Source organism: Haliaeetus albicilla, chromosome 29 (assembly GCF_947461875.1).
Source record: "Haliaeetus albicilla chromosome 29, bHalAlb1.1, whole genome shotgun sequence".
Classification (NCBI taxonomy): Eukaryota; Metazoa; Chordata; class Aves; order Accipitriformes; family Accipitridae; genus Haliaeetus; species Haliaeetus albicilla.
In genome coordinates, this window is record NC_091511.1 from 3,297,693 (window position 1) to 3,314,204 (window position 16,512).

At 59.0% G+C, this 16,512-nt stretch overlaps 2 protein-coding genes and 1 long non-coding RNA gene across 6 annotated transcripts; 2 read left to right on the forward strand and 1 right to left on the reverse strand.

Moving 5' to 3' along the window:
- The first annotated feature begins 117 nt into the window (after positions 1–117).
- Positions 118–8,161, forward strand: LOC104313546 (butyrophilin subfamily 1 member A1). The gene is given in 12 exon segments (XM_069774215.1): positions 118–463; positions 1,312–1,423; positions 2,032–2,379; positions 3,327–3,575; positions 3,578–3,607; positions 4,212–4,325; positions 4,777–4,797; positions 5,189–5,209; positions 6,028–6,054; positions 6,397–6,417; positions 6,765–6,797; positions 7,434–8,161. Coding segments are annotated over 12 exon segments (1,734 nt in total). The 5' UTR covers positions 118–433.
- A 1,101-nt stretch (positions 8,162–9,262) lies between these two features.
- Positions 9,263–12,270, forward strand: LOC138682722 (zinc finger protein 420-like). 4 transcript variants are annotated; one of them, XM_069774078.1, is made up of 3 exons: positions 9,263–9,335; positions 9,817–10,614; positions 10,777–12,270. In XM_069774078.1, the coding sequence occupies exons 2-3, from the start codon at positions 9,819–9,821 to the stop codon at positions 11,592–11,594; spliced, it is 1,614 nt and encodes a 537-aa protein (XP_069630179.1). In that variant the 5' UTR covers positions 9,263–9,335; positions 9,817–9,818; the 3' UTR covers positions 11,595–12,270. The 4 variants fall into 4 exon arrangements, with proteins under 4 accessions (XP_069630179.1, XP_069630181.1, XP_069630177.1 ...); XM_069774080.1 differs by having other exon boundaries at positions 9,303–9,543; positions 10,780–12,270; XM_069774076.1 differs by having other exon boundaries at positions 9,304–9,543.
- A 1,215-nt stretch (positions 12,271–13,485) lies between these two features.
- LOC138682793 (uncharacterized) lies at positions 13,486–15,352 on the reverse strand. Its single transcript, XR_011322714.1, has 3 exons — positions 14,788–15,352; positions 13,934–14,020; positions 13,486–13,588 (listed from the first exon to the last, which is right to left on the reverse strand). It is a non-coding gene; the product is annotated as an uncharacterized lncRNA (long non-coding RNA).
- Positions 15,353–16,512: the final 1,160 nt, after the last annotated feature.

Here is a 16,512-nt window from a genome sequence, read left to right on the forward strand (position 1 = left end):
GCAAAATATATAAAAATATATTTATATGTACTATATGAAATATATAGTACATATATAAATATATACATAATTTTTTTTTTCCTTCTTCTTCTTTTTTTTTTTTCGCTTCCACGCCCAGAGGCTGGCGTGCAGCAGGCTCTACCAACACCCACTCAGCTCTCCAATACGCCGGGAGCCAGGATGGACAGACAGATGGAGAACGTCTGACCTGAAGGAATGTTTTTGCTTTGACCTTTGCACCATGGAGAACGATTAACTCGTAGACTTGATCTTTGCATGACGTGCCCACCAAGTTCCGCTCCACCCTGCCTTCTCCGAAACCATAAAGCATAAAGCGGACGAGGGTTTCGATTTTGAGTGTGGTTGTCTTGGTGAGCTCCCCTTGGCTCTTGGGGGGGGGACACAGGACCGGACCATCGCAGCCCCCCCGGCGATGCTGCCCATATCCCGGCAGGCAGGACCGGTAGGGCAGGGGGCTGGGGGGGTCGGGGGGCGGATGGGGTCCCAGGGGCACAGCCCCCAATGGGGCGATTAGGGGGGACCCCCCCCAGGAGTGGGGATGAAGCTGGGATGGCTGTTGGGTTTTTTTGGGAGGTGGGGGTTGATGGGGTCTTTTATTGTTTTTTTTTAAGACTGCAGCCTGTTAAACCCTGTCCCATGCCATCAGGCATGTGTCATAACCCCCCCCAGGTCGCATCCCCCCAAAAACGTGACCCCTACGTGACAGCATCATCTGGGGTCACCGCACCCCCAGAGCTGTGCGGGACAGTGGACAGCTTTCCCTCTATTTTTGCCCCCAAAACCATCATTTTAACTTGCAGATTTCCCCCTACAGTTGAGGGAGCACCACAAATTGGAAAAAAATCAACTCCCCCCACCCCAAACTCACCCGTTTTTTCCCTCCTTTCCTCCCCGCTTTGCAGGAAGCCCTGAGCCCTTGCAGAGTTGTGACAGCAGTGCCTGGTCTGAGCCAGGGCCACGGGAATTGTGGGACACCAAAATGGGATTTTTTTTTAAAGTTTTTTTTTATCTTGGGTAGGTGGGACAAGGTCCGGGGTGAGGTGGGGGGTCTCCATCCCTGGCCCCATTGTGAGCAGGGCTTGGTCCAGAGATCCCAGTGGTCCCATCCAACCTACGGTTTGGGGTGGGTTTGGGTTTTTTGACTGTTGCCTAGTTCTCCAGCTTTTCCTGATCAGGCTTCACCTAGAAAATCCTCCTCAAAGGGATGTTCTCTGCACCACCGTCAACCTTACATTAATTTAATTGATTTTTCTTTTTTTCCCTCCACCCGTTCATCTTTCTCCAGTGAAGTTGGATGGGAAGATGTTGGTTTCCTCACGCTCCCGCCTCCCTCGCATCACTTCTGTCCCGGCTTGCGTTGTGATTTTCTTCTTTGGCTTTCACGTCCGTCAGCTGGGCTGCAATAAGGATCTCCAGAGCTTCTGCTTCTTCCATGACGTCCATCCATTGTTATATATTCTCACACACACACCCACACCGGTTTGTTAATACGATGCAAAAAGGTGGTTTTTTAAAGCTGGGTGGGATAAATAGCAACATTCTGGTGATTTGAGGGGGAGAAGTGTCCTACCAGGAGGTGAGAGTTTGGGGATCCCCATGGGTGAGGGTCAAGAGCTAGCTCAGTCCTAGACGGTCTAAAAAAATGCCAAGCTCCCTCTTCCAGCACTCCTGTGCCCCCCAAATCCGCCCTTTCTCCCTCCGTACCTTCTCCTCCATCATTTGGCTTCTTCATCTGACAAGAGCATTCCCATCTCGGCACGCTTCCCCTCATCTTCTTGGGGTACATTCCAGATCCACCTGTGGCGGCAGCTGTACGCTGGGTCCTTCCACCTATCACGATGCTCTTTCATGCTTGGTCGGTGATTGCTTCCGGACGTGCCGCAAACCCAACCAGAATCCTTTAAAAAAAACAACAATACAATTATTTGCACAGGCGATGTAGGATCAGGACCACTCGTGCCCATGCATTTTCTCAAGTGTGTCTTCTTCTCACCTGCCGCCCTTTTGCAGCCCGGTTCAGAGTCCTGCGACCCGACCACCCCATCGTTGCCGTTATGGGAGAAGACGTCATGCTGCCCTGCCACCTCTCCCCCAGGCTGAACGCCGAGAACATGGAGGTGAGGTGGTTTCAGACCCACTTCTCCGTCTATGTCCACCTCTACCACAGCGGGCAGGACCACTACTCCTCCCAGATGCCCGAATACCAGGAGAGGACAGAGTTTTTAAAAGAGGGCATCTCTGTTGGGAACACTTCCTTGAGGATCCTCAGGACCAGGCTGAGCGATGAGGGATGGTACCAGCGTCTCATCAAAGATGGGGATTTTTACGAAGAAGCCACGCTGGAGCTGAACGTAGTGGGTAAAAAAAAAAAGGGGGGAGTTGGGGTTGTCCTACAAGATGGACCTCTAGCATGACCCATTTGCCCACTACAACTCAGAAACCCCTCTTGATTTTCCTCTGCTTGATAGCCCAGCTCCTCATGAGCATCTCCTGACCTGCACGGCCTCAGGTCCCTGCAGAATGTCGACTGTCCCATTACCAAACCCCTAAAGTCTCACAAAGACAGCAACGCCATCCTCTAACCCAGGAGAAACCTCCTGGTTCCCCCAGGTCAACCACCTCAGACCACAGCCCTGGCTTCATCTCTAGCTGGCTTGCATCACAGGAGATCACATGGAAGGAGCAGGAGATGACATGGCTGAACCCAAAGATACAACCTTGGGCACCTTGTCCTATGAAGGGTGCAGCCTCCAAATTGTACCAAGGTGGGACACAAGCAGATGTGAACACAGGCACCACCCGTTTTCCAGCTGGAGGACGTTGACCTTGCAGTTGGCCAAGCATCTCCCGAGTCCCAAAGGCAGCACTTTCCTCCCTAAACCCACCAGGTCTCACCTTGCTTAGTCTGCAGGGGGCATGAGCTTCCACCTGGGTGGAGATGGCTTCATCCTGGGGCCTTCCATTTGGCCCGTCCTTCTCTTCAGGAGAGGCCCTGCCAGATGGGTTGCATGATTTCACGGTTGTCCTGTGACTCTGAGGACATCACAGAGGGTAAATAAGTCAGGCTCAGGCTGTCCCCGAAAACCGAAAGTTCACGCAACCTTGGGGTTTATTTGAGGAAGGAGGAAAATAGGAATAAATAACATCAATTCCACTCCAAGCTCAGATGTTTTCCATGAGCCTCTCACCAGTCCTGCCCTACCTTTGCGGCTGCAAGTGGAAAAAGCTTTGAGAAGGTCTTCTCCAGGATGGGCACTCAGTTTGGCTGATGGGGGTTTTTTTTCTTTTTTTTTTTTTGGTCCCAGTTTCAGGTTCCAGCCCCCTCCTCTCCGTGGAGGATTACCAAGACGGGAGAATCCGAGTGGGATGTCGAGCATCTGGCTGGTACCCGAAGCCTGAGATGCTGTGGAGAGATTTCCAGGGCCAGCAGCTCCCGTCCTTCACCGAATCCAGCTCCCAAGACCAGGACGGCTTCTTTGAAGTGGAGAAGTCCATCGTCATTCAAAGAAATGCAAAACAAAATGTGTCCTGTTCCGTCAGGAACACACGGCTTCCCAGGAGAAGGACTTGACCGTTTCTATATCAGGTGATTTACCAACAGAATTAAAGTTTTGGAAGTCATACCCGGAAAATGAGGGTTTTCTTCCCCTAATTCTATGCACCCGATGGTTGTTGGCTGCATCTGAGGAGGCTTCTGGGTGTGGGGGGGTCTGTTGGGTACCTTCAGCTGTGCCGCTCCGTGCATCACAAGTGTGCGATGGAGGAGGAACAGGTTTCTGGTCCCTCAGGGACCAAGTCAGGGATATTCAGAACTGGGGTTTTAGCAGAGAGTTGGTTTCAGCGTAGTTTTCTTAAGAACCATTGCAAAGCAGGGATTTTCTATTAAAATTCTAAACTTTTCTGTTAAAAAGCAACCTCAGGTCTAAATATTTCAATAAAGATGCTCAGAGGAGACTGGTTTTCTACGTATTCCCATCCCGGAACATTAAATGCAAAAATGTTTTAGAATATTTTTGTGGGGATTTCTTTCCAGTTTTGAATTTCCAACAGGCTCACGTTAATAAACTACTTTTATATAAGAGCATAGCACCCCCATGTGTTTATGTATAGCCACATTCACTCCTACACACAACTTATACCTGTAATTGCATCCCAGATTAACGCAATTTGGGGAATTTTTTCTATTCCAGACCCCATTTTCCCAAAGGACTCTCCCTGGATGGCAGCTTTGTTCACGACCCTGGCTGTCTGCTTACCTTCCCTGGTCATCTTCTCTTTTTTTGTCTTACCGGCTACGAGGTGAGGTCAGGATAGAGCAAGAGGGCGTCTGGGCACCCAAGCGGGCACGAGGGCATCTGGGCAATCCAGACCCCACTGAATTGATGCAGACCTGCTCCAAGGAGCACCACCTGCCCCCAGACATTGGAGACTCGCTAGAGCTCTATCCCCTTGAAATATTCCAAAACCAGAACTTTTTAGGGACCGGAAGCATAGTCTCCATCTCCCATAGCTCATGACCTTGACCGGGTTGACCATCAAAACCTTTAAAGCAAACCGTGAGGGTGGGATGCAAAGGAAGAAGAGCTCCAACGTGAGCAAACATCCCCTTTCACACCGAAACCCCCTTCAGCATCAACCAAGCCAAAAAATACCCGGTCTTCAGCTAACGCCTCCAGCACGGGTCACCCTCCCATGACATAGGTGCAGGAGAAAACTTCCTTTAACCCACATGACCTTCTCTGTTCTTTCTTACAGCCCAACACGCCATAGAACTTGGTAAGAGATGCTTTTTTCCCCCTTTTAAAATAGTAAATTTTTTTGGTAGCGAAGGAGGGTCGCGTCTAGCATGTGTGCATCTCCTAAACTTGCTTCCAAAACAGCGGCATTCGCCGAGTAATTTCACACCAAAAAGCAATTTGAAAGAATTACAAGGAGTGGAAAAGGATTGACAAGATTGCATTTAAATTCTGAAAGCACACCAAAACCCCCACAGAATTGGAAAATCCCTATTTTTTTCTTCCTGCTTTTTCCCCTTTTTTAAACCAAGCTCTGCCAGTTATGTTATTGAAGCTGAGCTTCTACACCGTTCTCCATACCCCAGGCTGCTGACAATTTTCCTGTGAGAAAGGAAACTTCCTCTTACACTTATTTCTGCTTTTCCTTTCAGAGAAACGCAATGCCGAAATCCGTAAGTAACGTGGGGTTTTTTTGTCTCTGAGGGAAAATAAGAGCTGCAGACAGATGCTCGGCTTCATCATGGGAGTTCATAAACCAGCAGTGAGCAAGTGGGAAGATTGGGGCCCAAATAACGTGCATGACTTCATCCCAGTTGGCCAACTCGAGTAACCGACCTTAGGGAAGACCAAATCTCTTTATTTTCATATAATAAACCTCTGGGGAGATGGGCTGTGGTTTACGAAGCCCGTCTATAGCACACACATTTGTTGTAGTTTAACTATATTTTTTGGTATAGCTTTCGTGGAGAGCTTGGGTTTGGAGTGCTAAAATTTTGGAATAATAAAAAATAAGCTTCCTGGGTTTTGGAGGACTAAAATTTTGGATTAATAAGAAGCAGCTTCCTTGTTTTCAGAGGAATAAAATTCAGATTTGTATATTTCTCCCCAAAAGCCATCTGAGAAAGCAATAAATCCCCAAATTTTCTTCTTTCCCAAATTAAAAATCACTAGCTTTGAAGGCAACACAGCTAACAAAAAGCGTCACGCACGAGAAGGACCAAGGAAGCCTTTTGCTCTTAGAATAAGGGCACGCCACCCACCAAAATCCCATTTAGGGCAATCAATTTAGCAGGGTTTTTCTCCCCAAAAACCTGCATTGCCTTCCAACATCAACCCACCCCTCCTTTAACTCAGCTTCCAAAGTCCTGGGCAGGAAAAAGAGCAAAAAGGTCCTCGGGTGCCTGGACAAGCTGCCAGCACCACATTAACATTTTCCAGCAATCCCATGTGTTTCTTCCTGCTTTTATTTATGTTTTTTCTTCCCTTCCAGGGGATCGTGACATGGCAATACATAAGTGTTGCTTTGCTTCTTCCACCCTCTAAAAGCCTGGGACAGAGGAGAAGACCTTCCCCCAACATTCTTCATCCAGCTTCTGATGAGGTTGAGCCCAACTTCTTGGTGGCACCAACCCCACAAACTCCTTCCAGCCCATTGAGGTGCCCCAAAATCCCTCCTTCAGGCCAGTTTTACCTCTTATCTGCTTCCCCCGTTTGGGTGGATTTTGGAGGTCTAGCACCGTCAAAGGACGTCTGAACACGCCCTTCGGTTTAGTGCCTACAGAGGGATCGAGGTGTGAGGTTTCAACCCCCAAAAGCACATGCTTTTACTAGTAACATTTATTTTTCTTTTCTTTTTCAGAGAAACACGCTGCAGAACTGCGTAAGTTTGATCCTTGCTCTTACCCCCCCACCACCCCGTGGTCTTCCAAATGGCGCGTGTTTTTTCAGGAGTGGGATGGGTCTTGCTCAGGCTTATTTCCGAGGCCCCACCGACACCAATCGCAAAACACTCCCAGGGTCTAAAAAAATGATGAAGTGGACCAGAAAGGATGCTCAGGTTCCCATTTTGACACATCCGTGTCATAAAATAAATTAAATTTGAGTATATTGAACCAAAGCACGCCTGGGACCAGTCTGCAAGCCCTGGGGACCACCACCCCAAATCACCCCCCGCGTCCCCTCCCCATGGCAGAGGACCCTCTCGCGATCACATCTCTTTGGTTTCAGGGTGGAGAAATGCTGTCATCCCAGTGGAAGAAGGTACCTGGGTCTCGCGCTTTGCCTCTCCGGGGGTCTCTTCCCCTGTGCTGCTGGAGGGGGGGATGGAGAAGTCGAGGGCTGAACCTCCACACCCCAACTGCTCTGGGGCTTTCTGCTTCCTCTGCCCACTAAACAAGCAATTTTGGGGGCTGTTTCTAAAGAGCCGAGGTCTTGACGCCCAGCATGGAAGCCAGTGTTAGAGAAGGGGACAGAGCTGGGACGCTCACAGCCAAACTCTGCTGGGAAGATGGGGAAACTCCTTGCCTCTCCACCCAGGGTGATGCTCTTGGTTCCTACCCAGGAGGTAGACCCGGCTGCTTAATAAGGCTCCTCCGCCTAAATTAATTGAGTTTAAGTCCGTTCTCTGCACCGGCAGAGAGCAGCCCACACCTACACCGCCAGGTCCCTTAGCTCCCAAAACGGGGCAGCCACATCCCAGCTGGCACTTGGCCAACGTGGCCTTCTAGAGGAGGCATCATCCAGGACCACGCTAGAGGTGGTGGGAGGCAGGACCAAGCTCTGGCAGCCCTGAGCACTTGAGGTCCCCCAAAACATTTCTCCGAGGGTAACCAACCTTAGGAGACCCCCAAAAGAGTTGGGGGGGTCTTCAGCTGAGCTCTCCTCCTCCCCCCGCAGAGTACATCACGCTGAATGAGGACACGGCGTACCCCTACCTCATCCTCTCAGCGGGTGGGAAGAGCGTACGGCGTGGAAACACGCAGCAATCCATGCCGGATAACCCCGAGAGATACGCCAGCTACGCCTGTGTCCTGGGCCAGGAGAGATTTGTCTCGGGGAGACACTTCTGGGAGGTGGATGTGGGGATGGAGGAAGGAGGGGTCTGGGCAATGGGGGTGGCTAAAGAGTCTGTGAAGAGGAAGGGTCCGATCGACCCAGGTCCTCAGGATGGGATCTTGGCTCTTTTCCACTCCGGGGACAGGTACTGGGCTTTGACCTCCCCAACCCACACAGCTCTCACCCTCACCCAGACGCCTCGGAGGATCAGGGTTTACCTGGACTTCCAGGGACAGGAGGTAGCCTTCTTCAACGCTGACAACCAACACTTGCTCTTCACCTTCCCGCTGGCCCCGTTGAGTGGGGAGAGGATCCGTCCCTGGTTCCACGTGGGGCTGATGGCCCAACTCCACCTGAAGGAACCTCCTTCGCCTCCGCGTGTCCCCAGCGCAGAGGAGCCTCTTCTCCCTTCTTGCTTCCCCCTGCAGATCCTCCCGGCCCGTGCCCGACAGACAGATGTGACCAAGATGGGCAAAATCCACGCTGCTGTCCACAAGCAAACACCGTCGATGCCCAAGACTCTCTGGGTCGCATCGTGCCGCCGCAGCGTCCCAAGACTCTTCCAGTGAAGCCACAACAGCATCTCGACCCACCTTCCCGCAGGCGTCGCAATACAGTCACCTGTGTTTACAAAAAGATGTTATTTCAATAAAAATTCTCTCCTCAACGCCTGTTGGGTGTTGTTTGAAGGGGAGGAAGGGTCCGCATCATCGGGTGGATCTGGGGTCAAGCCCAGCATTGAGTCGGCAGCTCTGGACGAGCCGTGGGCTGCAGCCCAACCTTGATCGCAGCTCCTACAACGAGGTGGAGCAACCTGGGCCGGGCTTGGGTCATCAGCTGCTCCTAGGTGGGGCTGATGGGAGTCATTACTGCTAATTAGCACCCTCGGGCCTTGGAGTTGCATCTCCTGACCCTTCAGCTGGTGACCCCCGAGCCCTGTAGGCATGTCCAAGGGTTCCACGTCCCACGGACCGACCCCCCACCCACAGCGCGGAGTTTTTCCTTTGGCTTTCAGCCACGCTGACATCGGCAGCAAAGCCCCCACCTGCCCCGGCAGCAGCTTGAAAACCCAAAATCTCACCGATCGCCCCCAAATTTGCAGGCGTTGGAGGGGGGGCACTGGGGGGAACCCCAGCAGGTGCCGGTTCTCCCCTCCTGTCACCCGTTCCTCCACCCAAAGGTGGGTCAAGAAACCCGCCCGTGGGCTGCACCCCCTGCCCCGGGGGGGGTTGCTGAGCCCCTGGGAGATGCTCCTCTCTGAGGGGGGGGGGGATACTCCCCCAGGGATGATGCTCTCTCTTGGGTGCTGCCCCCCCGCCGGGGGGTGCTGCTTTCCCTTGGGTGACGGTCACCCGAGGATGATGCTTTCCTGGGGGATGCTGCTCTCCCAGGGGTGCTGCCCCCCCCGGGGATGATGCCCCCCCCCCCCGAGGATGCTGCTTTCCTGGGGGGTGCTGCCCCCCCCAAGGATGATGCCCCCTCAGGGGTGATACCCCTCCCCGGCTGATTCCCCCCCCCCCCCGCAGACTGATTCTCGCCCCCCGGGGGGGGGAATGTTGGGGGGAGGGGGCTCCCCCCGCCCCCTTTGTGCACGGGGGCAGAGCGGAGGAGCGGGGAATGCTCCGCCGTGTGTCCCCCCCCTTACCCTTCTCGCCCCCCCCCGGGGCGGGCCGGGGGCGGGTCGCAGCCCGTCTGCCTGCGCGGAGCCACAGGAAGGGGCTGGGACAAGGCTGAGCCGCCGCGGTGGGCTGGGGGGGACACACCGACAGGGCCCCCTCCTTCGGCTGCGGGAGGGGCTCACCCCCACAAACATACACCCCCAACGAGCGCGGGGGGCGGGGGGGTGGATGCGCACCCCCCCTCCGCGTGGAAAACCCCTTTTCCTCCCTTTTTTTGGGGGGGGGCGGGGGCGGTTAAAGCTGAAGCTGCGTCAGAAACAAGCGATAAGGAGGTGGGGGGGTGCGGGCAGCGGCGGGCAGGGAAATGCCGGAGGGGTGGGAAATGGTGGGAAGGTCCCGGCGGTCTTGGGGGTTTTAGTTGGGGGGCGGGGGGCATCCACACCCCCCCCACGATGGGTTTGGGGGGGCAGACCCCCGTCGGTGGGGGCTCCATCCGCCCCACGGCGCCCGCGGGCTCCCCTCGTTAGCGGGGCGCCTGTTGAAGGGCGCCCGTTGAAGGGCGGCCGCGAGCGGGGCGGTGACCCCCCCGCCATTGTCCCCCGCAGGTATGGGGTGGACGAGCGAGGAGGAGGAGGAGGAAGAGAAGAACCCCGAGTGGACCCGGGCGAAGGCGGAGGGCAAGGATGAGGAGGCGACGCGGGACGAAGCCGGCGAGAACCAGAGGCCGGCAGGAGAGGGAATCGGGGAGAGACAGGGAGGAAGCGCCGGCCGGGGAAAAGCGGACGGCCCGAGGGAAAGCGAGCCGCGGCCAAAGTCCCGGCCCACGAGGAAGCCCCACGAGTGCGAGGAGTGCGGCCGGGTTTTCAACTGGAGGAACCACCTCGTCCGCCACCGGCGCCTGCACACGGGCGAGAGGCCCTACAAGTGCTCCGTCTGCGGGAAGGGCTTCAACGACGGCTCCCCCCTCCTCATCCACGAGATGCTCCATCGGGGCGAGAAGCCCTACAAGTGCTTGGATTGCGGGAAGAGCTTCAGCCAGAGCTCCCACCTCATCTCCCACCAAGCGGTCCACACCGACGAGAAGCCCTACGTCTGCCCCGACTGCGGCAAGAGCTTTGCCCGGCAGCAGTACCTCCTCATGCACCGCCGGGTCCACACCGGCGAGAGACCCTACGGGTGTCGGGATTGCGGGAAGAGCTTCCGGAAGAGTTCCGACTTGGTCAGGCACAAGACGGTCCACACGGGCGAGAAGCCGTTCAAGTGTCCTGTCTGCGGGAAGGGTTTCACCCAGAACTTCCGCTGTAATGCCCACAAGAAGGTCCACGGCACGGAGAAGGACAACCGGCCGGTGGTTCCGTCCCGTGACGCCCGGCCGAGCGGCCGTCAGACCGCGGCCCCCCCAGGTAACCCAGACTGGCTCAAAGGGCTTCGCTCCATCCCCCTGTTTGGGTCGGTCCTGGAAAATCTGGGTCGAGACGGGTTAGGGCTGCGGTGCGCGTGCCGGCACCCCTGTTTTTCCGGGCGGAGACCCCTAATGTTCACATCTTGGCCCTGTTCTCTACCAGCAGGTGACAGTGGCCACCAGGAGAAGAGTTCCCAGCCTGGAGAACCGAACGGATCCAGCTCGAGGACGGAGAAGGGTGTTGCGCGTTGGGGTCCTGAGAAGGACAAAGTCCTGGAGGAGCGGCCGAGAGCCGAGTCGTGGTCCGGAGACCAAGCCAGGGGCAGGAGCCGTTGGCCTGGGGAGAGGCAGGAGCGGCCGCGTCCCCGTGAGGATATCTCGGAGGACCCCAAGGAGATGGTCTGTGCCGGAGAGCGGGCGTCCGACCACTGGAAAACCTTCAATTGTAGGAACAGCCTGAGCCGACGCCTGTGGCTCGACGCCCAGGAGCGGCCCCACCAGCTCCCAGAACGCGGGGAGAGCTTCAGCCACAGCTCCGACCTCGCGTCCCGCCGGCAGGTCCACCAGCCGGAGAGCCAACCCAACCAACATCCCAGCGCGATGACGAGCCCGGAGCTCTTCCATCGAAACCCGTGCAAGGCCGAGAGGTCCCACCTCTGCTCTGAATGTGGGAAGAGCTTCACTCGGAGGTTCAACCTCAAGCTCCACAAGAAGCTCCACACCGGGGAGAGACCCCACCAGTGCCCCGAGTGTGGCTTGAGCTTCACCAACACCTCCCACCTCATCGTTCACCAGCGGATCCACACCGGGGAGAGACCCTACCGGTGCCACGTGTGCGGGAAGGGCTTCACCATGAGCTCCAAATGCCTGGAACACGAGCGGACCCACACGGGAGAAGCTCCCTACCGATGCTCCGAGTGCGGGAATTGCTACAGGACCAAGGTCTCCTTGGCGTCCCACGCCAAGATGCACGTGGATTAGGAGGGGGCGGAAGGGAGAAAGTCGCGACCCGCTGGCACCGGCGCCCACTCACTTCACCCGAAGATGGGCCACGAGGTCGGGTCGAGCGCCGGCGTCTGTCGGGAGATGATGGCGGACGTCCGTCTCACTTTTCTGGGGGGTGGGGGGGTGGGTTGGCAGGGGGAGAAGGGCTGAAGAGAAACCTCAGGGAGTCCCGGCATGGACAGAACATGTTTTTCATCCCGGCTGAGGGGCCGAGCCAGCGTGCGGGGCGAGGAGCATGTCTTCCTCGTCTTCATCCCTGTCTCCGAGGGATGCCGGTCTTCCTGCTGGAGCCACGAGACGCCCGACGAGGACGTCGCAGAAGGATCACGTCGACCAACTCATCTTCCTCGCCTGTTTTTTTGGGGGGGAGGGGGGCATTTCTGGGCCAAAAAAAAGGCGGATTGGAGTGAGATGCTTCTCTTCCCAGCGTCGGACAGAGATGAAACCTGGCAGGCACGGCAAATTCCAGAAACCTCTGGCACCAGCGAGGGATTGTCCTCTTGCTCCCCGGCAGAAGCTCTACGCCCTCGCGGTAGCGAGCAGAGGGAGGAAGGCTCTTTCTTTGGGGTTTGGGTTTGGGTTTCTTTTTCCCCTCTTTTTCCTTGATTGTTTTACGTATTTTTTACATTTAATAAAAATCCTGAAGAGCATCCGTCTGCATCAGCACGGCTCCTGCACCGGGAAGGAGTTTGAAGCTCTCCGGGTCCTGCCGGGAAGCAGGATGAGGACGAGGATGAGGATGGGGGCAAGGATGAGGATGGTCAGGGCTGGGCAGCAGTCAGGTCTGCAGGCAGGATGCCACGGGCTGAGCTTAACTGGAGCCCTCAGAGCCCCCCCCAGCCCTCAGGACCCCCCCCCACCCCCCGGGACCCCTCCCCAGACACCCCCCACCCTTGGAGCCCCCTCCAAGCCTCCCCCCATAGACCACCCCCCCCATAGAGCCCCCTCACAAACTCTCAGGACCCCCCAGAGCCCCCCCCCATCCCCTGGCGTCCCCCCCCATAGACCCCCATCCCCCAGGACCGGCGGGGACCCCGAGGGGGGGTCCCCAATAATTTGTGGGGGGGGTGCCCAGACGCCTGGGTCCCCCCCAGTGACACACGGAGCACAGAGCAGAGCTTTATTTGGGGGGGGGCCCAGGTAGAAGGTGGCGGGGGGGGCTGTAAGGGGGAGGCAGGGGGGGTGAAGGTGTGGTAGGAGGGGGTGGGGCAGGGCAGGAGGCCCCCCCCAACACCCCCAGCCCCTGGGGGGGCCCCCCTGCCAGTTGCAGAACCAAACCCGGACCACCTTGGAGGGGGGGGCACAGAGGAGGGGGTCCCAGAGACAACCCCCCCCAGGGCTCTGACCCCCTTGTCCAGCCCCCCCTATGTCCTTGTCCAGCCCCAGGCTGGCGGCTGTGGGGGCGATTTCAGGCAGGGGGGGCTTGGGGCTGCAGGGCCCCCCCTTGACACTTGCCCGGTGCTGCATTCTCTGCCAGGCACAGCTGGGGGGGCAGCGGGGGGACCCCCCCTCAACCTGACATACCCCCTGCCCCCAGAACCCCCTGGGCCGCCTGCTCAGCCTGAGCCCCTTGGGACCCCCGTGACGCCCCCCAGCACCCCGTCTCCCCCCCCAGGCCCCTTCATGATCACCCAGCCCCCCCCCCCCCAGTCTCCCAGGACCCCCCCTGGACACCCCCTCCCCAGTCCCTACGGCCCCCCCCAGACCCCCCCTATGACCCCCCAGGACCTCCCAACCCCCCCAGGACCCCCCCATGCTTGGAGGACCCCCACCCCCACCCCTGGGTGCCCCCCCCCAGGCCCCTGCCCAGCACTTAATGGCCCATTTTTTGGCCCGCCCCCCCCCCCCCCAAAATAAAGACACAGGTGCGGGGTCAGGGCGGTTTATTCACCCGGGGGGGTCCCGGGGGTCTCAGTCCTCTTTGCCAGGAACCAGCGTTCTCCTCTCAGCCGGGGGGGGCGGGGGGGTCACTGTGGAAGAAGGGGGGAGCATCGGTGACCTTTGACCTCACCCTGGTCTTGACCCCTGACCCCCCCATGCCGGTGGGTGTGGGCAGGAAGTGGGGATGTGGGTATCCGCACCCCACCTCCCCCCCCCACCCCACTGTGACCCGCCCGGACATGGGTGTCACCCCCCCTGGGGACACAGGACCCCCCCATGGGTCCCAAAGCCCCCACCATGACCCCTGGGTGCCCCCCCATGGGTCCCAGACCCCCCCCATGGCTGCTGGGTGCCCGCCCCGGGGACCCAGCCCCTCCCCATGGGTCCCAGTCCCCCCCCCATGACCCCTGGGTCCCCCCCCAGCGCTCACTCACCTCCGTGCCCCCCCCAGAGGTCCCTGATGACCCCCCAGACCCAGCGCAGCAGGTTTAGCAGACACTGGGCACCCGCACACATCCTGCCTGTGGGGACAGCGTCAGGGGGGGACATGGGGGGATGGACAGAGCCCCCCCCGTCCCCCTCCCCACGGCCCCTCTCCTGTCCCGGCGTCCCCATCCTGTCCCAGTGTCCCCGACCCCATCTCATCCCAGTGTCCCCATCATGTCCCAGTGTCCCCGTCCTGTCCCCACGTCCCTGTCCCACCCCCGTGTCCCCATCCCCACATCCCCGTCCCCGTCCTGTCCCTGTGTCCCCGTCCCATCCCCACATTCCCCATGTCCCCATCCTCTCTCCGTGTCCCCATCCTCTCTCCGTGTCCCCATCTCCGTGTCCCAATCCCCACGTCCCCCCTTGTCCCTGTCCCTGTGTCCCCCTTCCCATCCCCATGTCCCCATCCCCATGTCCCCATCCCTGTGTCCCCATCCCCACATCCCATCCCCACATCCCCACATCCTGTCCCCACATCCCCACATCCCCACATCCCATCCCATCCCCGTGTCCCCGTCCCCTTATCCCCATCCCCGTGTCCCCATCCCAGTGTCCCAATCCCCACGTCCCCCCTTGTCCCCATCCCCATGTCCCCCATCCCATCCTTGTGTCCCCATCCCCGTGTCCCCCCTCCTGTCCCCATGTCCCCGTCCCCATGTCCCTGTCCCCACATCCCCACATTCCATCCCCACATCCCAACATTCCATCCCCATGTCCCCACATCCCGTCCCCATGTCCCCACGTCCCCATCCCCACGTCCCCATCCCCATCCCCGTGTCCCCCCGTCCCCATCCCCACTCACCACAAGGTCCCGTCGGTGCCGTGGGGCCGCGCAGCCGCCCTTAAATCCCCGGGAGGGTGACGGGGGACGGTGACGGGGGACGGTGACAGTGTCGTCACGGGGGCCGCGGAGCCGGTCTGCCCGGTCCCCGGCCGGTCCCAGCCCAGCGTGGGCGGCCGTGGCCTGGGAGGGGACAGGGGGGACACAGGGGACACGGGGCGCGGGGGGCTGGGGGGACACGGGGGACGTGGGAGGGACACAGGGGACGTGGGGACATCGGGGACATCGGGGACATGGGGATGGGGGGCACGGGGGGCGTCAGGGACACCTGGGACACGTGTGGGGACACGTGTGGGGACATGGGGGGGAGGTGGGGGACATAGGGGACACAGGGAAACAGCAGACACATGAAGGACCTGGGGGATGTGGGGACATGTGGGGACATGTGTGGGGACACATGAGGGCCACAGGGATGCAGGCATGTGGGGGACATGGGAATATGGGGACATGGGACACGTGGGGGACATGGGGATGTGGGGACGTGGGGACACAGGGACATGGGGACACATGGGGATGGGGGGACGTGGGGGGACGGGGGACGTGGGGATGGGGGACATGGGGGACACATGAGGGATGTGGGGACATGTGGGGACACGTGTGGGGACCTGAGGGACATGGGGACACGGGGACACATGGGGACACAGGGATGGGGGGACGTAGGGACATGGGGACACAGGAACATGAGACATGTGAGGGACAGGGGGACATGGGGGACACATGAGGGACATGGGGACACGTGAGGGGACATGGGGGAGATGGGGGATGTGGGGACATGGGGAAACACCGGACACATGAAGGACCTGGGGGACATGGGGACACGTGGGGACATGTGGATGTGGGGACATGGGACATGTGAGGGACATAGGGACACAAGGATACAAGGACATGGGGACATGGGGATGCTGGGACGTGGGGACATGCGGGGACACGCGAGAGCCACGGGGATGTGGGGACACGGGGACACGGGAACGTGGGGACGTGGGGGACACGGGGACACGTGGGGATGGGGGGGACGGGGGGACGTGAGGATGAGGGGACATGGGTGAGACAAGGGGAGATGGGGGGACACACAGGAAGGTGGGGGACGTGGGGACATGAGGGACACGGGGAAACACCGGACACGAGGGGCCTGGGGGACGTGGGGACACAGGGATGGGGGGACACGGGGACATGGGAGACACAGGGGTGTGGGGACGTGGGTACATGTGGGGACACGGGGATGTGGGACATGGGACATGTGAGGGACATGGGGACACGAGGGCGGGGGGACGTGGGTGCTGGGGACATGGGGACGTGGGAGACACGGGGACACACGGGAGGAGACGGGGACGTGGGGGAAACACCGGACACACGAGGGGCCTGGGGGGCGTGGGGACACGGGGGGACACAGGGGGACACGGGGGGACACGCGAGGGCCACAGGGATGCAGGGACGGGAACATGGGACAGGCGAGGGACGTGGGGACACACGGGACACGGGGATGTGGGGACCTGGGGGACATGGCGACACACGTGAGAGACACGTGACCTGCGAGGGACACGTGACACGTGGGGGTCCCGCCAGGGACCCGGGTGTCCCCGGCCCCGCCCCTCGACCTTTGCCCCGGCGCGGGGGCGGGTGAGTCACTTCCGCCCGCCGCCTCCGCATCCGGCGGGGCCCGTGGGCGGGGCCTCGGGGTGGGCAGAG

Bases quoted from the DNA above. Each gene is read 5' to 3' on its own strand.
- LOC138682722 (XM_069774078.1), top strand. From the start codon at position 9,819: ATGGGGTGGACGAGCGAGGAGGAGGAGGAGGAAGAGAAGAACCCCGAG. The intron at 10,615-10,776 runs GTAACCCAGACT...GTTCTCTACCAG, and splicing joins TCAGACCGCGGCCCCCCCAG to CAGGTGACAGTGGCCACCAG.